Raw genomic sequence first — 27,624 nt, 5'->3', positions numbered from 1 at the left:
TTGGGTGTCGCTCTGCTGGGTCAGCCATCCTCCTTCTCCTCCATCAGCGTGTCCTGAGTGTGTAGGAAATGGTTGTCCATTTATTTGTAGATTTTTCTTGAGTTGGGGTCTTGCACTGTTTGCCCAGGCTGGAGTGCAGTGGCGCAATCAGAGCTCACTGCAGCCTCAAACTCCTGGGCCCAATCAATCCTCCTGCCTCAGCCTCCCAAGTAGCTGGGACTACAGGCATAAAACACCATATTGGCTAATTTATTTTTTGTAGAGACAGGATTTCACTGTTGCCCAGCAGGTCTCAAATTCCTGGCCCCAAGCAATCCTCCCACCTCAGGCTCCCAAGTCGCTTCACCCATTTCCTCCCAGTCCTGGCACAGCCCTGCATACGTAAGTGATACATACAACTTAGATAACAAAAAGTGACTGAGAACTACTTTATTTGAAGATATTTTCTTCTATAGTCCTAAACACAAAAGGAATGCTGTTATAGTGAGTACTTCATAGGCATTCTTGTATTCAAATGAATCACATAATGTTTACACTTTTAAGCTACACTTGAAATTGAAGACTTAATACACCCTTTTAACAAAGAAAGTATCAGTCATATCAAAACATAACTATTCATTTTACAGATTATCACTTTCCCTAAAATGACTACTAGATATGAAAACACTGCAGGGACAGCTAAAGCGCCCCATTCTTAAGGTTTTAATAGAAAAAATGACAATAATGTAAATCACATTCTTTACTAAACTATGGCAATCCATTTAAGAAAGCACCAGCCAGCCGTACAAGTCATTTCAGCACCCTTTGCTCTTCAAAATTAACCATCTTTTATATTTAATGCTTCCGGTAGGAATAAAAATGGTTATGTCAAGTACAGATGTCAGCAACGTGTCAGTTGGTGTGAATTTATGATGTGTTCCTAAGTTAACAGAGAAAATAAAAATAAAAAAACTCTTATATGAATAAAACCTAAGGATGAAAAACTATCCTTTGATAATTATCACAAGGCAAAATCAACCACCTTTTCATCAGTCCTAGTGTGGAATGGAAATTTCTTTATTAATACTTTTTATGGGAATGTTTTAAAGGCATAGGTATAAATGCACATGCAATCAGCTTGCCCCTCTTGGATACTAACTTCCCTGGCTTCACTCCTCCTTTTCACTGGACCAAGCTGCTGAGCCCCTAACTGCAAAGTCTGCAGTGCTTAGTGAGCATTTTTAAATAAAGCAGATTACATATGATTTTCATTTTTTCGCACACAAAAAAAGAAGTACAGAGAAGACTATGAGAAGGAATGAGAAAAAGGCATAGAGCAAAAACCTAAAACACAGGATGTGATGTTCAAATTTAAGAGAAAAACAAAACTGGTTCGTGATGATTGTTAGCAAATCACAAAAACAAAGGATAGGGCCAAGACCGAAGGGACCACCAGACCACCGAGCCCCAATGTGCCAGACAAAAGTGGGCATTTTTGAGATGATGCCCTGGTGAAGACAATTACAGTGAACCTCTCTATAAGGCCATAAACTCTTCAAGGTCATGGACCGTGACTTATTTATGTCTGTATTCTCAGCTCTTAGCATTGTCTTGCAAATGACAGACACTCAGTATTTCTGGTAACCACAGAACTGGAGCTCAATCAGCTCACTGCTTTCAAAGCCATTTTGGTTGGTATCTACCGACCTGATTCCTTCAACTCCTCCAAGGCAGGGATGGCAAACAGCCTTCATTTCACTTGATGGACTGGGAATAGATGTCTGGAAGCACCAATCTGACATGGATTCTAAGAGCAAATCCTGGCACAGAGGACAGGAATGCTGCACTCATTCATAATGCCTCCTTAAAAGAGCGGTGGCACAGGTGTTATGTATTTCCCACTCCTGGTCTAGGAAAATGGCAGCCAACCCCTACTCATATTCCTTTTACATTGCTAGGCTGCCTCTTGAGTGATCTGCATTAAGCCACTGTTCGTTAAGTGCTGGTTGATCAGGAAGACCAAGGCCTTTCCTCTCAATTTATGTCTTTGGCCAAACAGGTAGGGTCAGAACTTCACCTAGAAATCTGAAAACACATCACCCACAATGCTCAATAAGCAACAATTCATTGAGAGAGAACAGGCATTTACTTGATTACTACATTCGCAGAGAAAGAATTTTGCCCATCTCAATGGTGTGTAGCTTTTGTTGATATCTAAGGCATTTGGAATTACTTAGGATCTTGGTGTTAAAAAAAATGGCAGGGTTAAATTATCTTTGGTTCTCATTCTAATCTTCTGTTTGTTTCTTCCTGGTACCCATAACCTTCTCAGCACTTCGTCATTGTGACTTAACCAGTACCGTTGAAATGATCAACTCTTTTACACGTTCATCAGAAAACCTTTTAAAGGATGGTAAGGGGAGAGGCCTCTGAAACTACGAGGGTTGAAAGGAAAGCCAGAGAGAATGACAGGAAGAACCAACCTTCTAATAACCCACACACAGGACTCTCTCTACCATTCAGACTGCTATCTATAAAATAGGGTGCTTCTGGTTGGGGAATGCCACCCCAGGTCCTCCAAGCAACCCCTTTCCCCATAGTGGGAGGTCAGCATCCCTCAGAAGAATCTCAGAAAAAAATGATAAAGCATTTAGAGAATTGGGAAGAAAATAGAGAGATACTATCAAAGAGTAAAGGACAGTCCTGGGGGATAAAGGGGGATTTTTTTTCTTTTTTTTTTTTTGGAGACAGAGTCTTGCACTGTTGTCCAGGCTGGAGTGCAATGGCGCGATCTCAGCTTACTGCAAGCTCCACCTGAAGGGAGATTTTCAAAGCAACATTGCCTGTATCATAGGTGAGAGTCTTCAATGTAATACTGGCACCAACAAGAGAACAGAGCTAAATTAAAACTACCCTTCGAAATGTCAACAGAGCTGATGTGCGCAGCAGGAAGGACGATGTCAAAAAATGCACAGATCGGTTCCTATTGCACATTCTACCTTTCCCAAGTACTCTTGGCAGCCCAGAATAACAAAATCTTGTTAGATGTCTTGTCTTAAAGAGAGCTATAATATGCAAACACACACACACACACACACACACACACACAAAACCTGGGTTATAAAAGAGCTTTGTGGATCACAGCATACCTCCACTTGATCCAAGAATTTAATTGTCAACATTAGGCAAACAGACCCAATGAATGTAATCAGGAAGAGAATTAACTGGTTGGCTGGAATATTGTATTTGATATGATGTGCTTATGTGCAAACTAATCTCCAACTGTTTGTCCAGTACTAATTCAACTGACTCATCTTCTAAATGTATAGGACTAAGTCTTTAAAACGTTAAGCTTTTCAGCAACAAAAAGTTAACATCATCTAAAATAAATTAAATTTTAAAATATATGTAATGAAATTATAGGTCACTGGAAATTCATTTCTACAATGAATATAAATTAACATTAAAATCTATTAAGTACTATTCCTGGGAAGATTTTGGTTCAGAGGTTATTTTTTAAGGGCATAATATTTGGGAATAAATGGGCACAGCTTAGAAACCCTTACAAAGTTATAAGTAGACTAGAGATAAGATTATTTGGTGATAAGATACAAAGATCTCTATGTCCAAAATAATGGCTTACCTCATTTTAGTTAATAGAAGTATTCCCAAAAAGTTGTGCAAATAGGCTTTTTATAACTGGACCCTTATTTTAAGTATACTAGAGGCCATGGTTGTAAAGAAACCCTGTAATGACTCCGCTAATAAACTGAAGAACTCTAAGTGATTAGCCCCTGTCCTACCTACATCTGCACAGTGGACGGCATACTCCAGGCACTCAGTAAGTGTTTGTTGAATGCATGAATTTGTTCCGACAGTTTTTTCTCCCCCTACGGGACTTTCTTAAAAGTGAGGCACATGCTAACTGAAATGGTTCTGCCTGCTGTTACTGCAGAAAAATGGAATCCAGCTCACAGTTTAACTGATTCCATCACAAAATATCACATAATTTCAGAGTGTTTTCAATCAAAATAAAATTTCCATAAGTATGAGTATATATATTTTTGAGGAATGTTGATCTATGATTGGCAGAAGCTTTTATTGTTAACTCACTCAGTGAAAACAACTGCTTGAGCTGAATTCTATTTCAATTAACCAAGGCAAGTAAAGCACTTTACCTAACTTCAGAAATACCACCAGAAACCATTCCACTTCTGTAAGAGTCTTCCCCTCACTCCAGCACAAATATTTAAATGCTGTCCTTACCTTAGTCTACAAAAGCAAAAACATGAATTACAAAGCTAAGATTAAATTAGAAAGTTGCCTGACTTAAATATGACAAAGTGTTTTTAGCCTTAAAATAAGAACTAAGTCAAATACATTCAATAAAGGTAACTCTTAAAGGCAAATTTTTTTCTTATTTGGTGTTTTCTTCCCTTCCCATTTAAATTTAAGACTCAATTTTTAAAAATATTCATATATCCATTTTTCTAAATAATATATCCTCTTTAAAACCATACAGAATGCCTAGCAATGCAACCTGTGTGTCCACATAAATATGCAGTCTGTCACATAAATAAAATAAAAGGTTACATCAGTCTATTCATTCAGCATTTGTAACTGCAAAAACGGCTGGAAAAATAGCTGAGAATATTTTTATCCAAGTTTTGGGGAGGACTGAACACTGGTAAGGATTCACTGTAGGGCTCCATCATTATAAGTTTCCTAAAAAGTAGTGTGCAAACAAAATATCTGAACACAGAACCCTATTTTAAACATACTAGATGTATGTGTGGGTATGGGTGATGGAGAAGAGAGAATGAGTATGTTAATATGAATGCTTGTCAAGCACATTGATAAGAAAACCTCTCACTGAAGGTGCTAATGACATCTCAAGGGTCCTAAATACAACAGATTTTAAAATCATCTTTACCATTTGTTCCAATTATTGACTTTGGCCCTTTACCACACAGACACAATGAATCTACATTTTGATGATCCATCATTGGCCCGAGTATCATGTCTGGAGATGGATTTGCTCCCATAATTTAAAAATCAATAATTTAAAAAATAACAAAGTTGGTCTCTTTTTTCCAACAGTTTTCAAGTAATTAATTCAAGTAAGCTTATTTACAGCTGCTACTGTATATATGTGACCTACTTTAACCCTTCTTTACCCTTTAGGAATCGGTCTCCCTTGGAATGGGACACCACATTTTAAAAAAAATCTTGAACCAGGTTTCTTTCATCTACTAATTCAATTCAGTCATGTTTCTGCTTTATTGGGCAGATAAAGAGAAGAAACCAGCAAGTTATGTCCAAAAGCTGGAAAACGCCGAAATGCTTCCCAACTATCTGAAAAGATGTTGTACTTGAGGAACACTCGGTGTTCCAAGCTGGTCGACAGGGTGACATCTCTGCTCATGATGTAGATGCCGTCGTTATGGAGCGCACAAGTCAAGTTAAGACCCGATTTGGACGTGTTCTCCTTGAGGTAGAGCCACTGGCGGGTGACGGTGTTGTAGGACTGCACGGTGAGCATGTCTTCGCTCTGGCTGCTCCTGCGGTTGGGCCCCAGCTCGTGGAGACACCCCCCGACGATGTAGATGGTCTCTTCCACAGACACCATCTGCTGCTTGCGAATGTGGACGTCACATGTTTCAAACAGCGTCCAGATGTCGGAAGAGGGGCAGTACTGCAAAATGTTCATGTTCCGGTCTGAAAGAAAGAAAGGCAAGTGATGACTCCGCCCCCACTAACGCCACTAGGCAAGGCTGTACAGAAATGTCTAACTCTACATGCATAATTTGGTAACAAAGAGAAAAAACTGTTTCAGAAAAAGCACAACTTGGGAAAACCATTTTCAAAATGGCTGGGAAGAGATATATTTAGATCCATCCACACTCACTTCTCACTCCCAAACGTCTCTGCCTTGGGAGACTCAGACTGGATAAAACCAGGAAAAAGAGCAGCTCTGACTTTCACACAGCCCCTCCTCCCTGGTATCTCCACACCCGTGAACCACCAGGTCAGTGTAAAAAAAAGTAACTGCCTCAGACCCCTCATCAATAGCTACAAAATTACCGACTACTTAATACAGAAGCCAGGCTGGGCAGGAAGCAGATTATTCTTGACAGCTGATCCTAAGAAACAGGACAAGTAGCAACACAGGATTTCCAGGGGCTGTCCAGTGAAAAGGACACAACATTACACTTCAGGAGAAATGCATCAAAGTCTCACCTGCAGCCTTCTAACAAGCCACAGAATCACTTGGCAATTCAGTTTTCCAGTTTTTTTTAATTATTATTATTTGTAAAGGCAGGGTCTTTACCATGTCCAGCCTTGGTTTCCCAATTTTATCACCAGAGAGACACTAACAAAGGTCTTCCCATGTCCCTCACAAGAGACAGTTGTAGTGTAGATAAGATCAAAGTCTAGATAAAAGGTTGCTCTGACATTTTAAATCAATAATGATTTTCAGCCAGGCATGGTGTCTCATGCCTGTAATCCCACCTCTTTGGGTGGTTGAAGCAGGAAAATCACTTGAGCCCAGGAGTTTGAGACTATTATTAGCCAGGCATGGTGGTGTGCACCTATGGTACCAGCTGCTACTTGGAAGGCTGAGGTGGGAGGATCACTTTAGCCTGGGAGGGTGAGGCTGCAGTGAGCTGTGATCATGTCACTGCATTCCAGCTAGGGTGAGAGAGTGAGATCCTGGTCTCTCAAAAAAAAAAAAGTAATTTTCTTTAAGGAAAAATGTTGCCTAGTCTCTTTGTGAAAAACACTTGTGAAATTTAGAATATCTAATTTTGTTTTTCTTGTTTTTAATTGTTCTCTTTTTCTTTTCTCCTCTAGGAAAGAATAAATAAGTATTTTAGCCACAGCAGAAAAAACAAATGCTCTGAGTTATAAACAGAATGAACTTCGTTTGTTGTTTTTTCTAAACAAACAAATCCTATCCATGAAGGAGACAGCTCAGCTTGGGAACTGACAGACAACTAAAGCCTACAGCACTGTGCTGGCTGCAGACGCTTGGTAAGAGAAGACAGCTCATTTTCTCAGAAGTTGCATACCTCTTACAGTCCTTCCTTCTGAGAGAGACCCACCCATAGTTAGCAATGCTTAAAGAGCACCCTCCACAGCCACATCTGATACCAACTAAAGGATCTCCTAAGAGAGCAGACAAAGTCCTGTGCGCGCACATGTCCTGATGCCTGGAAAAATCTCAGAATTGTAAGCCACGGCATTAGGAAACTGTCCTGACTTCCACCCATATTAATACCTCTCCTTCTTTCTTTTTACTGTAGCTATTACGATAAAGATTATTTTAGGAGATGGCCCAAGGGGATTTTAGTCACTAATTTATCAAAAAGTGCTCCTTAGTGACCTGGCTGTCCACCGAATGAATAAAGAACTCATTATATGAGGCTTCCACATATTTCTAAGCTCCAGGCCCAAAGGTCTTTCCAGGTGTTCTGTAAATGTTTTCTCTCCTCACTCAACAAGGGCTCAGACCATGAAGAGGTGGCTTGAGTTGGTGGAATGACCTTTTTGTTTTTACATTTAAAGTTGATTCTGAAGTTTGACAAATCACCCTTCTTCCCTTTACAGCTATTACTCTCTACTGAACTTCTTTGAATTTCTTCAGTGCCGCTAAAGAATTAAAATCATCAAATAGCTACCATAAAAATGAGCTATTATTTACTAAATTATAAAAGTCTCTTGACTTAAAAAGTCAGGAGGCTAAAAACTAACTTTCTTTTTTTTTTTTCCCTAACAATCATGATGTCTTATCTGAAATACACGGAACTATTAGGAAGTGCTGGGAAAGCCCCAGCAGAGAAAGAGGAGGGCTTCAGAGTATAAGTAACTGCCCAGCTCTCCCATTTTAAAAAACTAGTTGTCAACCCTTATACAAATAGCCATCCATCCACATCACTGAACCATCCCATCAAGGGTATTTGGCTCAGGGAATCCAGAACAGAAATCACGGTGGGTGGCCCAAGTGAAGAAGGTACATTAGCAGTGGCTTGTGAAGCTACAAAACACACAAGAAGGGTTTTCTAGGTCAAATCTAAAGAACATTTGCTCAGCCAGGGTCAGGGAAAAACTAGGAAATCTACCAGTAAAGTACTCTTTGGGTTACAGTGCCGCCTGTCAGTGTTGAACAGCTCTTGGTTACAAGAGAAGTCAAAGCACATATGTGCGTTATGTCAGCCCACAAGATGCAGTCTGTGTTACTCAACCTAGAGAGGAATGAGAATTCTTAGAATTGCTCATAGGTAAATAACTGGGAATATTTACTTTCCTAGAAGAAAAGACACACACACACACACACACACACACACACACACACGAGAGAGAGGGGGATTACTACATAAACACAGGAGTTCTGGGGGACTGAGGGGCCCATAGCTTAGTCTAAACCTATAAAGTTAATCACTGTAACCTGACAACCAATGTTGAAGATCAAAGAAATGACTACTAAGTCTCTCTTTTTTTTTTTTTTCAATTATATGTAAAGAAAAAGTTGTAAACTATCTTTAGTGGAGAGTCACCAGAGAGGGACATTGGGAACAGCTCAACAAATAATGAAAACTTGGAGTGGGAAAAAAAAGGTCACTTCTCTTTGTCTTCCCTCTCCTTAAATACATAAATATACACAACGCTTCAGTGGGTTGCATGGTTGTCCCTAATAAGATACGTCAATTTCCTAATTCCCTGAACCTGTGAATGGTGATTTTATTTAAAAAATAATAATAATAAAGCGGGGGGAATCTTTGGGCCAGGCACAGTGGCTCACGCCTGTAATCCCAGCACTTTGGGAGGCCGAGGTGGGAGATCGCTTGAATCCAGGAGTTTGAGCCTGCAATGAACTATGACTGTGCCACTACACTACAGCCTGGGCAATAGAGTGAGACTCCATCTCAAGGGAAAAAAGAAAAAGAAAGGGGATCTTTGCAGATGTAATTAAGTTAAAAACCTTAAGACAAGATCTTCCTGGATTACCCAGATGGGGCCTACATCCAACAGTGGCAACTGTCCTTAGACAGAAGGGGAGAAGCCACAGACACACACAGAGGAGAAGGCCCTGTGAAGATGGAGGCAGGGGTATCATGGAGCCACCAGCCAAGGGGCGCCGAGCAACCAGAGACTAGAAGGAGCAAGGAGGAATCCTCCCTTAGAGGCCTCAGAAGGAACACAGCCCTGCTGACACCTTGACTTCTGACTTCTGGTGGCCAGAACTATAAGAAAATATATTTCTGTTGTTTTAGGCCACCAAGTGTATACTCACTTGTTATGGCAGCCACAGGAAACTAACACACCTCCCACCATCTTCCCCACTGAATTCATGTTAAGACTTACTCTGAAAAGAAATAAATCAGATGTTCATCAAATACTTTACATTTTAACTTCTTCCTAACATAAATCCCCCAAAACAGGACACATTTGGAGATGGTGGAAGGAATTTCTGTCACCTATCTGGATGCTCTGTTAGCCTGTGGATTTCTGTCCTTTGGGAAGTCCCCACGGCTGCTGCGGCCTCACAGGTCTTCTTCGTGCTTGTTAGCCAGGGCTGAAGAGCTCTGTCCTGCCCATATGGTACCACGAAGGAGTGGCAGTTCATTTCACCATGTCAAATAAAACGGCAACTCTACTACTTTAATGTGGCTTAAAGTCCTAAGAGCCAGGTTACACCTTTTCTGTAAGTCCTGGGCTCCACAGAGTCAGACAGACCAAATGCAGAAATCGATTTCCTGGGATAAGAGGTAACTTGGAGACATCTGCTTTGGAGAGTGGAGGGAAGGAAAGGCACCCCTCTGCTTGACTGTCCCCCATTGTCTGTCTTCCCACAACCACAGTTTTCTTTTTTCTTTCTCTCTTTTTTTTTTTCTTTTAATTTTAGAGACTGGGTCTCACTCTGTCACCCAGCCTGGGGTACAGTGGGGCAGTCATAGCTCACTGCAGCCTCAAACCCCTGGCTCAAGCAATTCTCCTGTCTCAGCCTCCGAAATAACTGGGACTACAGGTATATGCCACCACATCCAGCTAATTTTTTTTATTTTCATTTTTAGAGAAGGGGTCTTGCTATGTTGCCCAGGCCTGTCTTGAACTCCCGGGCTCAAGCGATCCTCCTGCCTCAGCCTCCCAAGTAACTGGAACTACAGGTACATGACACCACATCCAGCTAATTTTTTTCTTTTCATTTTTAAAGAAGGGCTCTTGCTGTGTTGCCCAGGCCTGTCCTGAACTCTCAGACTCAAGCAATCCTCCTGCCTAAGCCTCCCAAAGTGCTGGATTACAGGCATGAGCCACTGTGTCCCGCCAACAACTACACTGTTCCCTATCACTGTTACATGAGACAATTCCCTACCAAGAAGAGCAGTATAAAACTTGCTGGCAAGCACGGCATGGTGGCTCATGCCTGTAATCCCAGCATTTTGAGAGGCCAAGGCAGAACAATCACTTAGCCCAGGAATTCAGGACCAGCCTAGGCAACATAGGGAGACCTCGACTCCAGAAAAAATAAATAAACTTGTGGAGAAATTTTTTCATTTCCAAATTATTAACTATACAATGCCTGCCAAAAAAGTGAAAAACACATATGCACATTTTAATAAATAGTAGAACCAGGCCAGGAGCAGTGGCTCACACCTTAATCCCAGCACTTTGGGAGGCTGAGGCAGGTGGATCACCTGAGGTCAGGAGTTACAGACCCGCCTGGCCAATGTGGTGAAACCCCATCTCTACTAAAAATACAAAAATTAGCTGGGCGTGGTGGTGTATGCCTGTAATCCCAGCTACTTGGGAGGCTGGGGCAGGAGGAGTGTTTGAACTTGGGAGGTGGAGACTGCAGTGAGCCGAGATCGTGCCACTGCACTCCAGCCTGGGTGACGGAGGGAGACTCCATCTCAAAAAATAAATAAACAAATAAATAGATAGCACAACCACCTCCCACTGCTGGTCAGGAAAGAGCTCTCTTGTATTCATGTTCTTGCTCCTCCTGTGATGTGTGACCACTGTCCTAAAGCTGGGTTTCTGGAACCTCTGTCTGATGTGTGCGTGCTCACAAAGAGAGAAAATGAGAACTAATTTGCAAGGATGCTCTGGTACTAAATTCCATAATGGTGGATGGGGGCAGGTTTGCTGTGTGTTGGTGATAAGGATGGGAATTCCCGGATAATCTTCTCCAAAGACCTACCCAACCTCAGAAAGCGATCCCCACAAACCAGGCCCAGCCAAATCACAAGACAGCTGACCAAAAAGCTGGGTTTCCAGAAGCAAAAAAAAAGGGAACGTATTTTTTTCCCAGCTCTCCCTTCCCCATGCTCACACGAAGTTATCAAAAGATCCCTCCTGCCCCAATCATCCGGGCCATACGGGACTCTCTTCCTTCCAGATGTGTAAGTGTACACTACTGAAGCATAACATGACACTTGGGTATGTCGGGGCTTCCTCTGACACCCTCTTGCTCTTCCCAGACTGCTGACGCCTACACATGGGCAGACCACCTACCTGGTCCCTTCACTTACCTCTGGTAGTGTATCCTCCAATGACATAAATTTTTCCCTTACACTCACAGGCAGAGAACTCAGCCAGAGGATTGGGTAAGGGCGCCACAAAATTCCACGCATCCTGCTCAGGGTTGTAACACTCAACGTTAGAAACGGCCTGCCCTCCAATGGCATAGAGTTTTGAATGAACAGCCACAAGTTTGAAGTTAGACCTGAAAGAGAGACACACAGGCCCACAGAGTGAGTTCTTCTGATCAATGAGAAGTGTAACGATGGCATGAACTCTCCTGGACATCAGAAGAAAATTAGCTCTCCCCGTTGGGGGCCATTCCACCTGAGGACAGAGGAGGAAAGGATGGCTTCTCGAACCTCACTCCTGTCCCCAAGATTCCACGGGAATGGCACACTGTCCAAACACTAGCTATCGAAGATAAGCAGTTCAATACAATAAGTTATTAACCGTGTTCAGCCTTAGTCCAGCAACCAAAGACAGTGTGTATACACTAAACTCCACACTTTCTTTCAGGGGCAGGCACAAAAGTAAGAGGGGAAGGCACCCACCTTACCCGGTTGTCTTTCACCTCTCAGAATGGTTATTTCATTCTTCCTACTGAGTAGTATGGCTTCATCTTAGGGACACACTGGTGCTGCCGAGACAGACAGGCAGGTATGAGGGGTGACTGCTAAAGGGTGGGTCAGGAGACGCTTGCACCACCAGTACACCTGAGCAGGACACTGGTCCTGCCTCCCCGCTCCAAAGGCATCTGACATACTGCTTCACAACATATAAGATGGGGAGAGGTCAGCACTGAACAAATTCAGTTTGTATTTACTTATTTATTTACTAATTTATTTATGAAATAAGGTCTTGCTCTGTCACCCAGGCTAGATTGCAGCGGCACAGTCATAGCTCACTGCAGCCTTGAACTCCTGGGCTCAAGAGAGTCTCCTGCCTCAGCCTCTCGAGTAGCTTGGACTACAGGTATGCACCACCACACTCAGCTATACTCAGCTAATTTTTTATAAAAATGTTTTGTGAAGATGGCATCTCACTATGTTGTCGAAGCTGATCTTGAACTCCTGGCCTCAAGTGATCCTCTTGCTTCAGCCTCCCAAAGTGCTAGTATTAGAGGTATAAGACACCACAACCAGCCTCAAAAATATTTTGATCCAGCATTCTTAGAGTCTTTACATATGTTAATTCAACAAATACTTCTATTGACAAATGCTCATCTTTCATTAAATTAAGTAACTTGAAAAAGAGATGTACAATGATTTCCAGCTCTATATTCAGTAAATAATTAAATGCTGCTCATCAGCTTCAGACACTAAATAAGTCTTATGATTTTTGAACTGAAAAGTAACACAAAATTAATTTGTTTTGATATAGTACACAAGGATGAATCAGACCTTTGAAAGCCAGGAAGGATAAACACTTGGGAGTGCTGGGTCAGTCTGCTGTGAGATGTACAACAGTCACAAGTTTCCAAGAGTATGCGCAGCAGCATGATGCAACAGAAAAAGACCTGAGCACAAATCAGAAGACCTCGCTTCTAGTCCCAGCTCTGCTGATAACCAGCAGTCTGACCCTGCTCCAACCACCTCACTTCGTCATCTGTAAAATGGTGATAACAGCCATCACAACGTGGTAGAGATGATTAAATCAAATAGTCTATCAGAAACTACTACACAGAGATAAAATACTATCATTCAAATTTCTGTTTTCTAGTGTTTGAAATAAAGGTGCTAAACCAAGTGAATTTCAAGACCACATCTAATTCCAACACAATGATGTCTTCAAAAATAATAATATACTAAGAAAGAATGGAGGTAGAGACTATGCACACACAAAAAATTATATAAGGGGGTAGATTAAGAAAAAGCAGTGAACAAGAAGCCCATGCTTGATCTCCTAAAAAGTGTTCAATAAAACTGATGCATTAGACTATGGAAACAAGGTTAGTAACAAGCACCTACTAAACAGTTAAGATTTTTTAAAGATTCCTATCATGTTTGTATCTAAATGTATTTTAGTTTGTTTTTCCAATCAGAGCGTGAATAGAGTACTCTTCATCCAGAGCCTCGTCTTGTCCCTTAAGGCCAGCCAGCCAGTCAGCCCACTTTTTTGTGCCAACAGACGTCAGGGTGGCAGGTACTGGGGGGTCCCTGATTCCTGCTGCTTACCTTTCTTGCTGCCAATGGTCCTTAAAATCCAACCATGATGCCCTCTCTGTGTGTGCAAATTTGGGGAACCAAAGGAAATCAAGCTTGTAAACAAGCACTAAATTTTCCCAGCCACAATTTGTTTTTGCTCCCCAAAAGTACACAGATAGTAAATTTTGTAAGATCAAACCAGTTTTTAGTATTTATCCAGCATAATCATTTGTCCTAAGCAAACATGTAAAGGGGCTTCTTTTTGAGGCTCAATGAATAGGCAGTTAAAGTAAACGATTCCATCTCTCCAGACCCCGACACACTCAAATTCACTTGAAGAGAAACACTTTTTAATGCTGAATTTGTTTTAAGATGAAATTGCCACCTAAAATCAGACCATTTAATAAAGAGGCATACTGCTAAAGGTTATGAGTCCGGGCTTACACAGGGAAATCTCAGACATCATCACACATCAATTGCTGTCTGACCTTAGAAAAATTACTGAATCTGTTTATCTGTTCCTCAGTTTTCTCATCTGTTAAGTGGGGATAAGAAGGGCACAATATCTGGCATGCAGTAAGAGCTGAAAATGACAGCAGTTGCAGAGATAAGTCATTCTGCATTGGCATTCTACGGAATGCTTCTCTGGGTGTCGTAAGTCCAAGTTTTTCTTAACCTCAGGAGGGTTGGTTTCTCATTTGTCAACTGCAACAGTCACTGACTGCGACGTACTCTGGAACTCTCTACAAAGTGCGCTCTCATCCACAAATTCTCATCACTCACTGCTTCATTTCCAACTTTCTGAAAATAATTCTTCCAGGCCGGGCGTGGTGGCTCACGCCTGTAATCCCAGCACTTTGGGAGGCCAAGGCGGGTGGATCACGAGGTCAGGAGATCGAGACCATCCTGGCTAACACGACGAAACCCCATCTCTACTAAAAATGCAAAAAATTAGCCGGGCGTGGTGGCAGGTGCCTGTAGTCCCAGCTACTCGGGAGGCTGAGGCAGGAGAATGGCTTGTACCCAGGAGGCGGAGCTTGCAGTGAGCCGAGATCACGCCACTGCACTCCAGTCTGGGAGACACAGCAAGGCTCCGTCTCAAAAAAAAAAAAAATTCTTCCAGTCTTCACCTCCTGAATGCTAAAGGTATAAATTCAAGCTATCAACCGCCTTTCAAAATTATCATCTCTACAGTATTTTCTTAATATTAACATACTATGTTCAGGAGTTAAAAAGAAGAACTTCAAAACCAAGTAACAAATCATTTATCATAGCTATATACTTGTTACTTGCAATAAAAATATTATCATTAAAATTTCTGTTTTAAGTGAAAAAATTAGATAAAACCACAATTGCATTTCAAGGTCACTTATAAGAATTTTTTTTTTTTAAAGGAGAACTTTTTAAGAGACAGGGTCTCATTTCATTGCCCAGGCTGGAATGCAGTGGCCTGATCATGGCTCACTGCAGCCTTGAACGCCCGGCCTCAAGCGATCCTCCTGACTCAGCCTCCCAAGTAGCTAGGCCACCATGTGTGGCTTAAAAAGCTCTTTAAATCCCTAAAAGTTAAGTAACATGAAACATGCTAAACACCAGCACACAGATCTCAAGGATTAACAGTAGCTACATACAACCACAGAAAGGCAAGATGACACAGAGGTCTGGGTGGCTTCGAGTCTAGCCCTGTGATTATATGGAAGGTAATTAAACTCACAAAGCCTCAGTTTCCACTTTAAGGAAATGGGATTCATAACATCTACCTCATAGAGATGTTGTGAGCATTCATATGAAGTGACACCTCAAGTTGTGTCTACAATACCTGACCCCGAGTAAGAGCTCAGGAAATGAAAACCATCATTATGACTCCCTATGTAGAGAAAGAAGTTTGCTTACCACCAGACTAAAAATTAGAACAAAATGCCGAGATCCTTTCAAAAGTCCTTTCTCAATCACTCAGAACACGATTGCTTAAGTCTGTGGGCAGGTCCTTTTGTCTCCTCTTTCCCCTTCATCTACTTGCCTTCTGCCACGTCCCTACGCATTAATTTCCCCTAGGGACTAGGAAGGGGAGAAGGGGAAGGGCAGAAAATAGAGGTAGTCATTGTTGCTACTTATGCCCAGCTCTAAGAAACTCCAAAAGCAAAGATGCAAAAAGCAATTTAAACTGTTGGCCAAAATTAAATGGGGGGAGGCAGGGGGGGGACTGTGAATAGACATACAGTTTTCTTTCTTGCACTATTCCCAGGCTCTACTACAACATCAACCACAGAAATGCTCCAAAAATGGTAAACATTGGCTGAGAGGAGAAGGGACAGCTCAGCAAACGCTAAGGCTGAGAACTGCAGTTCCATCTCTGCCAGGAGACACTTGTTTATTAAAGTCTCTCTCCCAGCCTTGCTGTATTCACACATGGAACAGGAGGAATCACTCCAACTCCATTTTCAGAGCTAAAGTGCAGGGCAAGGGAAAAGACTAGAGAAAGCTTTGGAAATGGAGAACATTAATGAACAAACTGCTGCAACAGTGGTCAGTTCCTGCAAGTTACCACTGATTAAAGTGAGGAGGGAAAGCAAGCACCCTCGATCTCACAAAGTGTTTTTTTGTTTTGTTTTGTTTTTGAGACAAAATCTCACTCTGTTGCCCAAGCTGGAGTGCAGTGGCGCGATCTTGGCTCACCGCAACCTCCCCGTCCCGGGTTCCAGTGATTTTCCTGCCTCAGTCTCCTGAGTAGCTGGGACTACAGGTGCCCACCACCACACTCAGCTAATTTTTGTATTTTTAGTAGAGACAGGGTTTCACCATGTTGGCCAGGCTGGTCTCAAACCTCTGACCTCAGGTGATCCGCCTGCCTCAGCCTCCCAAAGTGCTGGGATTACAGGTGTGAGCCACCACGCCTGAAGGTCTCACAAGCTTTTATGTGTGAAGAGTTACATCCTGACAATGTGTGAGATCAAACCCACATTCAGACCATCAGGCAGTGTTGCACACTTGGCCTACAGAGCAAAACATTTCTTTTTTACCCCCTGATGATCATATAGCACCCACTATCTTCTCCAGAGTGCAAAAGGCTTTATAAAATCTCTCAATTGGCTGGGCACAGTGGCTCACGTCTGTAATCCCAGCACTTTGGGAGGCCGAGGCGGGCAGATCACGACGTCAGGAGATCGAGACCATCCTGGCTAACATGGTGAAATCCCATCTCTACTAAAAATACAAAAAATAAATTAGCCAGGCGTGGTGGCGGGCGCCTGTAGTCCCAGCTACTCGGGAGGCTGAGGCAGGAGAATGGCGTGAACCCGGGAGGCGGAGCTTGCAGTGAGGCGAGATCGCGCCACTGCACTCCAGCCTGGGGGACAGAGCGAGACTCCCTCTCAAAAAAAAAAAAAAAAAAAAAATCTCTCAATCCTAGAGTTCCTGCTATTTAAGATTCTGGATCACTGCACTATTCAGTCCCTGGGAAAAGTGAACTGCTCTACATTTGACCCCTTTTTCAAAGTAAACTACTGATACATCCCAAAGCAGTCTCCGACAAAGGTGAATCAAAGTAGATGTGAAATTCTGCATAGCCAGAGGCCAAAATCTGGTTTTCTTTCTCAAGGTTCCAAATTACTTCCAGTGCATGCATAACTTGCATTGGATGCATCATCCAGGAACAACTCCATACTAGGTTTCATTTTTACTTGTCTCATCATCTAAACTCAATTTTAAACTTCTTGAGGGCAGCAACTATGTCATCAGTTTCTGTATATCCAATTGTGACTAGAAAAATGCTGGGCTTAAAGGCTGTGGTGGAGCTGAGGCACACATGATGAAATTCTAAAAAGTAGCACAGTACCACAAGAGATCTGTGCTCTATTTCTTAGAAGGAAATATTTTTTAACAAAAATAAGGGGGGAAATGTGCATGAAGATGGTCCCTGCAAGTCTAAAAGCCAAAACTTATCAACAATTTAAGTGGTTATAACTAATCAATGGATATTTACATTTTGGTTGCTATACTTATTACACATCCTTGAGCAATTTACTTAACTTCTCTGTGCCTCACTTCCTGTCTCTTTAGAATGGGAACCTGCCTAACAGCCCTTGTGAAGAATAAGTGAGATAATACATGCAAAGCAGCGGGAACAGCACCTAATGCAGAGTTAAGTGTTCAATTAAATGATGTCTCTCATTATTTCTCAGCTACTCTAAATAAATATAATGACTGTTACCAAGGTAAAAATGTTCACTATAGTGTTACAAATAAAGCGAAATATAAAATTATACATTAACTTTTATTACAATAATGTAAAAATATATTGCATAATTTTTTTTAAAGAAAACACGTATTTTAAGCACCTATTATTATTGGACATCTTGTTAGGAGTAGGGCTATATATAAGCATTGAATAAGTCCTAGCTCCTGATGGGAAGGCAGAGAGGAGAAAATGTCAATTCAAGTGGGGGAGTGGGCATGAGATGCTAGAGGAGCAGAGATGGAACATTCAGCCCAAACGAGAGTTCAGGAAGGAACTCCTGGGAGATATGTCATACCTGAGTCAAAGCAGAGGGAGCTAAAGAAGGGTACAATTTCCAATACAGCATCAATAATCAATTAGAAGATATAATGGAGGGTCAGGCATGGTGGCATGTAATCTTAGCACTTTGGGAGGCCACAATGGAAGGATTACCTGAGGCCAGGAGTTCAAGACCAGCCTGGGTAACATAGCCCCCATTTCTACAAAAAAAAAATATTTAATTTTAAAAAGTTAACTGAGCATGGTATTGCATGCCTGTAGTCCTAGCTACTGGGGAGGCTGAAACAGGAGAATTGCTTAAGCCCAAGAGTTGAAGGCTGCAGTAAGTTATGATCACACCACTGTACTCCAGTCTGGTGACAAAGCAAGACCCCATCTCTTTAAAAAAGAAAAAAAAAAAAGGATATTTGGATGTCTGGCAACATTTTCTCTCTTCCACGTGGAAGTAACCAGCTGTGGCCGAGAGGCAGAGCCCTCTTCTGGTGGGGCAATAGTTCTCGGCTTCATCGTAACTCCCACCCACCCCTCTCCGCAACAATTTCACCTACCCAGTCACTTTGGGATCTTATTTTTGAATATTGCAGAAAAAATAACTGCATGGGAAAACATGCACAACATTACGTAACAGACGAGAGATTAATATCTGTATTCACACACGGAACTTCTCGAATGTGAAGAAAATAAGCCAATTTTTAGAAAACTGGCAAAGATCATTTACAAAAGAAATACAAATGGCCAACATATAAAAAGAATAATCTCTCTTCTAATTGGGAAAAATCACACTAGTGTTTTTGCCCATTAGGTTTGGGGAAAAAAAGATGATAATATTCTATCTTGGCAAGAGTATAGGGAACTGGCAAGTACAAACACTGTTGATGGAAGAAGAAATCAGAAGAATATTTTTGATGGGCAATTTGGCAGGAGCAACCAAAATCGATTGATTTATTTATTTTTAACTGTTTATAGAGATGGGGCCTCACTATGTTGTTCAGGCTGGAGTGCAATGGCTATTCACAAGCCCAATCAGAGTGCACCGCAGCCTCCAGCTCCTGGGCTCAAGTGATCCTCCTGCCTAAGCCTCCCAAGTAGCTGGGACTACAAGCGTGAACCACTGCACCCAGCTTCAACAAAACTTAAAACATGTATACGCAGCTGGGCACGGTGGCTCACGCCTATAATCCCAGCACTTTGGGAGGCAGAGGTGGGCGGATCACGAGGTCAGGAGATCGAGACCATCCTGGCTAACACAGTGAAACCCCATCTCTACTAAAAATACAAAAAATAATTAGCCGGGCGAGGTGGCGGGCGCCTGTAGTCCCAGCTACTCAGGAGACTGAGGCAGGAGAATGGCGTAACCTGGGAGGTGGAGCTTACAGTGAGCCGAGATCGCATCACTGCACTCCAGCCTGGGCAACAGAGTCTCAAAAAAAAAAAATGCATACACTTTGCCCTACCTATCCAGAGATTCCACGAATTTTGACATAGGAAACTAACTCACATATGGCTACCAAGATACACGCACATCTACCAGGATGTTCAATATGGCAATGCTTATAGAAACATCCAGTGCAAATGGAAGTGACCAAAATGTTCATAAATAAGGGAAAGGCTAATTACATTATGGTACATCCTTAGGGTGGAATGACACACAGCCATTAAAAAGTGTGAGGTAGATCTACATTTGTTGACAGAGAAAAAACTCTCAGCTATGGTTAAGTGGAAATATCAAGTGCCATAATAATCACTACAACCTAGTCAATTTTAGAATTTTTAAAATGTGTAAGGTGACACACCACCGTGCACATTAATATACATAAACACTTTTCCCCTATTGTTAACCACTATCAACATACTTATACAGCTGACCCTTTAATAACACGGGTTTGAACTGCGAGGGTCCACTTATATTCAGATTTTTCTTCTGCCTCTGCCACCCAAGACAGCAAAACCAATACTTCCTCTACCTCCTCAGCCTACTCAGTGTCAAGACGATTAAGGATGATCCACTTCCGCTTAATTTTCTCTTCCTTAGTTTCTTAATAACATTTTCTTTTCTATAGCATACTTTATTGTTAGAATAAAGTATATAATACATATACAAAATGTTTTAATTGATTATATTATTGGTAAGGCGCCTGGTAAACAGTAAGCTATTTAGTAGTTAAGTTTTTGGGAGAGTCAAAAGTTATATGGGGATTTTTGACTGTGCAGGGGTCGGTGTCCCTAGCCCCCACATTACTTAAGGGTTAAGTGTATTTATATAAGTATACATGTAATTTACAAATATAAATGTTTATACATTTATAATATCTAAAGGTAACAAAAGTCTGTCGATACACTGACACTTTTTTTCTGTACCCTGAGGGCAGACATTTCCTCTTCTTACTCTGTATTTTTGTGTAATTTGCAGTTTTTCTAAGAAGCATGCATTCATGCATTACTTGAATGCTTTTTTTTTTTTTCAGGGGATGAAAAGGGCCTTCCTAGAAAAAAGACAAAGACTACCAAGGATGTATGAAGGGAAGAAAGAACTGTGAGGAACTGCGGTACTAAGGATGGCCTGGTGAGCGTCAAATGATGTGTAGCTGGAGGCATGCAAGAGGAGACAGAGAACTCAGGGCCGCCCACCCCTAATCAGACCACCACCCATAGCCACACAATGTTTCTTTGTTGTTTCAATTACAGCGCATAGAATGTTTTAAAATAACACTTCTGATACCAAATTTTAAATATGGTATCATCTCAATGGTGCAAATAATGCATTAAAAATGGGCTGGCAGGAAATATGCCAACCTGCAGTTACTGCCTCTAGGAAGAACGAGTGGTAATAATCATCTTTTTGCTTCTTCATTCTTTTCCATTTTCTAGTTTTCTGTAACCATGTATTATCAGGGAAAAAAGCATACTTTTCAAAATGAATTCCATATTATAGGAGAAATAAAGCCAGTTATTTCCCCAAATAATCCCTGGCCAAGGAGGACCCTCGAGTCAAATAGATAGATATATAAAGGATTCTCTGTTACTGTTAAGACTTCCTTCGCCTAGCTGTGAGTTCCCCAATTCCTTGCTCCACACTTCAGGACCAGGACCCTGTGAGGATTGAGATGGAAACACGTGGATGGGAAGAAAGGGTATTTTCATTCTTTCTTGAGTTACATTGATTCTCTTCCCTGCTTCTGAATGACTCTGAGGCCTCCTCGGCGCTACCGTCTTTATTTCCTACCATCTCTTCCTGTATATGCTCTTTGCTCTTGTTTTCATATTCCTTCCCTGGTTCGTTTCCCTTCTCCCCTCTCATCCCACTCCTCAAGCTCCTCCTCTTCCTTTCTTCAAGTCACCCATATTGGAGGCAGGAGGGATTTGCAGGATGGGAGGGGGAGAAGGTTGGGTAAATGAAAATATTCCAATTCTATAGTTGAACACTTCCAGGCTCAAGCTTTGGGTCATGACGATGGCTGTCCAGGGAAGGAAGCAAAAGAGAAGATAAAAAATAAGAAAAGCAACCCCTATTGCAAATGTTAATACATTTCCAGTGATTATCTCTTGGTCATGATGGGTGTCACAGTGTGAAAGACTCTCTGTTGTCACAGTCACTGACAACAGAAAAAAATCCCCCAAAGTCAGTGTCACAGGTTACTGTCCAGTGTGTCATTACCATCAGGATCGAATCCTAAAAACTAAGAAAAATTTTTTTAAAAATTAAGGAGCAATTTTCTTTTAAAGTATTCTTATAGGAAATCACGACATCTTTTTTCACAAGAACAGAGACAAAGAAAGCAGATTCACCTAAAGGCACAATACCTGCCAAAAAACCACTCCACTACTTGACCTCACTGGGGAGTTCCTCTTCGCAATTTCTTAGTTCACTGGGAACTTTGCCAGCACCAAGGCCAACAACATTCCTGAAGATGTCATTTCCACCTCAGCACACCCTCCCCTATTTACTGGCTCAGTAAACACCGGGCCCATGAACTAATGAACAAGTGAATGAATGAGAAGGCAGCAGCACTCTGCCGGGGTGCTTACCTCTTCTGGTTCATGGAGGCCACCTGGAGCCACTCGTTGGTGCTGGGGTTGTAGGAATGCGCAGCAGAGATCTCCTGGCTAGTGATCCTGTACCCGCCCACTATGAAGAGGTAGTTGTCCAGGATGGCAGACCCATAGCCCCTGACATTGACCAGGTCGGGAGGAAGGTTGTTGGCCAGCGGGAACCAACGCTCAGTCATCTCTTCGTACCTGAGCATGGACGGGGGCTCCCCCTGGTAGGGGTGAGGGGCCAGGGGTCCCCCCAGGAAGTCCCCGAGGGCCACGAGGACAGGAGTCCCAGTCATCCGGGCCTCCCTCAGCCTCTGCTTCAGGCTGACATCCCCCGGAGCTTGGGGAGGAGACCCCAGGAGGTGGAACTGGGGCTTGCACAGCACCTCGTGGAAGTGGACGACCATGAAGCGCAGGCAGGCCTCCTGCAGGTCGGGCAGCCCGTACACCTGCGCCAGGCGGTACATCTCCAGGCAGTTGTTGAGCCGCACCTGGGACAGCAGCAGCTGCAGCAGAGACGTGACCTGCAGGAAGGAGGCCGCCTCCACCAGCTCGGACAGCAGGCTCACCTCATCCATCTCCTCATCCTCGTCCACCCCGCCGCCCTTCTCCCCGCGCGGGCCCAGGAGCCAGCCTTCGCGGGCCCCGCCGGCGTTGATGAAGTCCAGCACCAGCCTCAGGCCCGGCGCGCTGAGGCCGCGCAGCTGCTGCACCTCCGGGCCGCCGGCCTCCTGGCTCAGGGCCTCGCGCATGCCGGAGCGGTAGAGGGCGCGGAAGTAGTCGCTTTGCTCGATGAGCTTCCTCTTGCTCACCGGGTAGCAGCGATCCTCCAGGCGGATCTGCACCATCTCCTCGGCCGACATGGCTGGGGGCCCCGGGGCGGCGGCGCTCACCGCCAGATCTGCGCGCCGGCCTCCCCGCCCCCACGCGCGCGCCGGTTCCGGGCGGGGCGCCGAGGGATGGCGGCCCGGGAGGAGCGGCGAGGTGAGGGCCGCCCGCGCTCGCCCGGCCTCTCCAGCGGCCCCTCCTCCCGGGGCCCGCTCCCGCGAGGCGGCGGCTCTGCCCTTCTCCTTTTCCTCAGCGCCAAAAAAGGGCCGGCGGAGCGCGCCGGGCGTCCTCGCGCGGGCTCTCCCAGGCGGCGCCAGGCGGGAAGGGAATCCCAGCCCCCAGCCCGCAGCCTTCTCCCCGGCCGCCCTTCTCACTTCCGCCCGCGGGACCCCGGCCGCCGGCCTGACCTGCAGGCTGGATCCGGCCCTCGGGGAGGCCCGGGAGGCTGCGGGCCTGGGCGCCCCGGCTGCGGACGCGCAGCTGCGGGAGGCGGAGGGCGCGCGTCCCCGCAGCCTCTCGGCACGCCCGGGGCGCGCGGCTCCGCCGCCTGCCAGGGGCTGCAGCGATGCTCCGGGGTACCCCAGGGAGAAGAAATTAGTTTTCTCTCCCACGCTGCTTTACACGGGCTAAAGAAAAAGAAATGAACGTGGGAGGAAAGAGGAGGCAGTCTCTGGTCCAGGGAGACAAAAAGGCATCAAATCTAGGATCGTCCTTCTGGCCCAGTCCGGCATCGAGTGTCAGTGGGCTGAGGCAAGCAGGCAATCTGTGGACATGTTGGTGGCAATGTTGGTGGCACGTAGAGCTGATTCTCTGGTAGGGTCGTCGCGTAGGAGCCATCTTACAGGAGGTCCAGGCAGATGGCAGCAGGTTCTCAGAGGAATCGGGTTGGGAGGCAGGGGACCTTGCATTTGCCACTGGGGCCCGTTGTTCTCCCTAAGTTATTAAAAGAAAGATGAAAGCGCAGTTCGACTAAATAAAGTTACATCACGTGGCTTCTGGTTTTAAACCATGTTTTCTATGAGCCATTGCTTGTCTACTTCAGTCTGCTTGGACTAGCCATTACGGAATGTTATACTGTCGCAAAAGATCTGACAAAATCAGCTCATAGATGTCTGCAAGAGGTAGCTTTTCTTGTCACCCCGTTTCTCCACCTACCCTGCCCCCATCATCTGAGGACTATTAAGAGAGATCACACGTTCAGTTTGGCTGAGCGCGATGGCTCACGCCTGTAATCCCAGCACTGGGGGAGGCCAGGGTGGGTAGATCACGAGGTCAGGAGTTCGAGACCAGCCTGGCCAACATGGTGAAACCCCGTCTTTACTAAAAATACAAAAATTAGCCGGGTGTGGTGGCACGCGCCTGTAATCCCAGCTATTCCGGAGGCTGAGGCAGGAGAATTGCTGGAACCCAGGAGGCGGAGGTTGCAGGGAGCCGAGATCGCGCCACTGCACTCCAGCCTGGGTGACAAAGCGAGACTCCGTCTCGGAAAAGAGCGACCACTTGTTTCCTATGTTCTCTCACTGACCATTGCAATTAGAAGGCCCACCCCAAATAATAACAGGAAGGACTTTTTGTGTTGCTCATGAATTCATCCAAGGAAGGGGATGGGGGGAGAAATATACTGTTAGGGTTATCTTTGGGTAGGAGAAGAGAGAAGGATTGAGAGGAAGCAGAGGGTGTGTTCACTCTTATCTTACAAAACAAAAACAGAAAACCTTGAAAACTTCCCCCAAACCAAGATTTGAGAACCACCTATGATAAACAGTCCTTAACTTGGAGAGGATATGTGTTTGGTTTTTGTTTTGTTCGTTTGTTTGTTTGTTTTTACAAACTTCAGCTTTCTTCTTGAATGACAGGTTGTTAAATAATATCTTCTTCATAAGTACATTTCCCGTATTTAAAGAAGTACATCCTACCATGCTAACATTTTCTGTTGGGAAAGGGAAAGGGTTAAAAACCAGAGAACTAAAGAAAGTCATAGGTGAAACATGAGATCCTTTTAACATAGTTTGGTTACATTTGTGGTTCTTACTATGTAATTTGCTGCCTCACAGAGAGGTGTTGTCATTTTACTTTGTATATTATTATTACTTTGGAAAGGAGGTTTATCTTTTTATTTTTTAGGAAAAAAATTCTTTTTTTTTTTTTTTTTTTTGAGATGGGTTTTGCTCCTATTGCCTAGGTTGGAGTGCAATGGCGCGATCTCGGCTCACTGCAACCTCTGCCTCCCGGGTTCAAGCGATTCTCCTGCCTCAGCCTCCCAGGTAGCTGGGATTGCAGGCATCGGCCACCACGCTCGGCTAATTTTGTATTTTTAGTAGAGATGGGGTTTTACCATGTTGGTCAGGCTGGTCTCGAACTCCTGGCCTCAGGTGATCCACCCACCTCGGCCTCCCAAAGTGCTGTTGGGATTACAGGCATGAGACACCGTGCCAGGCAAAAAAATGCATTTTTTTTCCCCATAGCGATAGGGTCTTGCTACATTGCCCAGGCTAACCTCAAACTCCTGGCCCCAAGGGATCCTGCCACCCCAAGTGATCCTGCTGCCTTGGCCTTGGCTTCTCAAAGCACTAGTGTGTCTGGCCTATTTTCTTTATAATAATGCTGGGAATAAGGAACTAAAAAATAAAAGACATCGAAAATGGTCTAGTAGATTCTGGCCTCCCTGGAAAAAAATAAAGGAAATAAAAATGGATCTATGACTTACTCAGTTGTTTTCTTGGATTCTATAAAAAACATTCATCTCTTCACCTTGTTTCACCTGGCCTTTAAATCGTTACTGATAAAACTCCATTTTCACATCAACCCTTCACACTTCCATTCTCTATGAGGGTGCAGTGAGACACGATAAGCTTTGGAGCAGGAGGTGGAGTGGGTGATCATGGATTTAGCAGCTTCTTTGGGATGGTAGAGTATAACATCCAGTATTAAGCATCAGGCTGCGGAATTTTGCTGGGAGGCACCTCCTGTATCAAAGAGGCTTAGACCTACGATTTATCTATGCCTCAACTGGCAACAATGCCAGATTCAGTGGGTCAGCCACAAAGAACAGGCTCTCAGTCTCTCCTCTGTCTCCTGACTCTTTCACCAATGGATGCTTTTGTTTCCCAGCCGTCATAGATATGCCTCAGGCTGGTATTTTCTTGCCTTTTTAAAACAGACCCAAAAAATCATGCTCAAAGAATGATGTGCATTAGAAAGGCAATTCAAGCACAGTAACATTATCAGGGTAAGATGAGGTTGGACAGGGAGTCTGGGGTGTTAGTCTCACAATACTGGGCATTGATCTTGTGAGTTTTTTGGCTCCCAATATGATAATAACATTATTTAGGATTGGGAGCATCTTAAACGATCAAATCATTTTAATAAATTACACAGTAAGTTTTCTGTTAAGCTAGAAAAGCAATGTCAGAGCAATATAAATTCCTTTATTTTAAAAAGACCTAAATTTATTTCTAGGCCTCTTGAAAATACCATTTTATATAACTGGAGGTATAATTTTATAGATCTGTTATTGACTGATCATTGGATAATAAAAACTGGCTTTGTGGTACTATCTGTAAAACAGTTTTACAAAGAGTTAGGTCAAATAGAGTTAGGTAATTTTTATTTTTTATTTTTTTGAGAAGGGGTCTCACTATGCCATTAAGACTGGAGTGCGGTGTCACTATTATGGCTCAATGAAGCCTCCCAGGTTCAAGTGCTCCTCCAAGGAGCCTCCCATGTTCAAGTGCTCCTCCCACCTCAGCCTCCCAAGTAGCTGAGATTTACAGGCATGCGCCACTATGCCCGGTTAATTCTTACATTTTTTTGTGGGGATGGGGTTTCATCATGTTGCCCAGGCTGGTCTTGAACTCCTGGGCACAAGTGATGCTCCCTCCTCAGCCTCCCAAAGTGCTGGGATTACAGGCATAAGCCACCGCACCCAGCTGAAGTAGGTCATTTTTTAAAGAATTTATGGAAAATGTCCCTTTTGAAGTAGCAAGTAGAAAAAAATCTTAGCACAAGATGTTTATCACAGTATTGCTTTTAGTAACAAAAAATTGGAAAACAACATAATGTATAATAATAGTAGCTAATATGTATTGCGTGTTTAGTATGTGCCAGGCACTATTGTAAGTGCTTTACATGGATTACCGTACTGTTTTTATATTTTACAGCTGAGGAAGCTAAAGTGCAGAGTAAATTTTGGTATGGTAGAATGAAATACCAAAGAGCCATTAGAAGTTTTTGTGTAGATCTTTCTTTAGGATCACTGAAAAACATACTCTTTTTTGAGACAGTCTCGCTCTTATTGCCCAGGCTGGAGTGCAGTGGTGTGATCTCAGCTCACTGCAACCACGGCCTCCCGGGTTCAAGCCATTCTCCTGTCTCAGCCTCCCAACTAGCTGGGATTACAGGTGTCTGCCACCATGCCTGGCTAATTTTTGTATTTTTAGTAGAAACGGGGTTTCACCATGTTGGCCAGGCTGGTCTTGAACTCCCAACCTCAGGTAATCCACCCACCTCGGCCTCCCAAAATGCTGGGGTTACAGGCATGAGCCACCACGCCCAGCTGAAAAATATACTGTTACATTAAGTTTTTTAAAAAACAGA

The 27,624-nt window shown here is 43.6% G+C and overlaps 1 protein-coding gene across 1 annotated transcript; it reads right to left on the bottom strand.

Annotated features, from left to right (window-relative positions):
• Window positions 1-414: 414 nt before the first annotated feature.
• Window positions 415-23,103, bottom strand: KLHL42 (kelch like family member 42). The gene is made up of 3 exons (XM_015151333.3): window positions 22,192-23,103; window positions 11,514-11,707; window positions 415-5,697 (listed from the first exon to the last, which is right to left on the bottom strand). Exons 1-3 carry the CDS (start codon window positions 23,061-23,063, stop codon window positions 5,246-5,248), a joined length of 1,518 nt encoding a protein of 505 aa, XP_015006819.1. The 5' UTR covers window positions 23,064-23,103; the 3' UTR covers window positions 415-5,245.
• Window positions 23,104-27,624: the final 4,521 nt, after the last annotated feature.

The sequence above is a fragment of the Macaca mulatta genome, chromosome 11, assembly GCF_049350105.2.
Source record: "Macaca mulatta isolate MMU2019108-1 chromosome 11, T2T-MMU8v2.0, whole genome shotgun sequence".
Taxonomy (NCBI): domain Eukaryota; kingdom Metazoa; phylum Chordata; class Mammalia; order Primates; family Cercopithecidae; genus Macaca; species Macaca mulatta.
This window is presented reverse-complemented; position numbering and strand designations above follow the sequence as displayed.

Coding starts and splice junctions, on each gene's coding strand:
- KLHL42 (XM_015151333.3), bottom strand. CDS start 23,063: ATGTCGGCCGAGGAGATGGTGCAGATCCGCCTGGAGGATCGCTGCTAC. Junction 11,708..22,191: donor GCCTCCATGAACCAGAAGAG/GTAAGCACCCCG, acceptor TCTCTCTTTCAG/GTCTAACTTCAAACTTGTGG. Junction 5,698..11,513: donor TGGAGGATACACTACCAGAG/GTAAGTGAAGGG, acceptor TCTTTCTTTCAG/ACCGGAACATGAACATTTTG.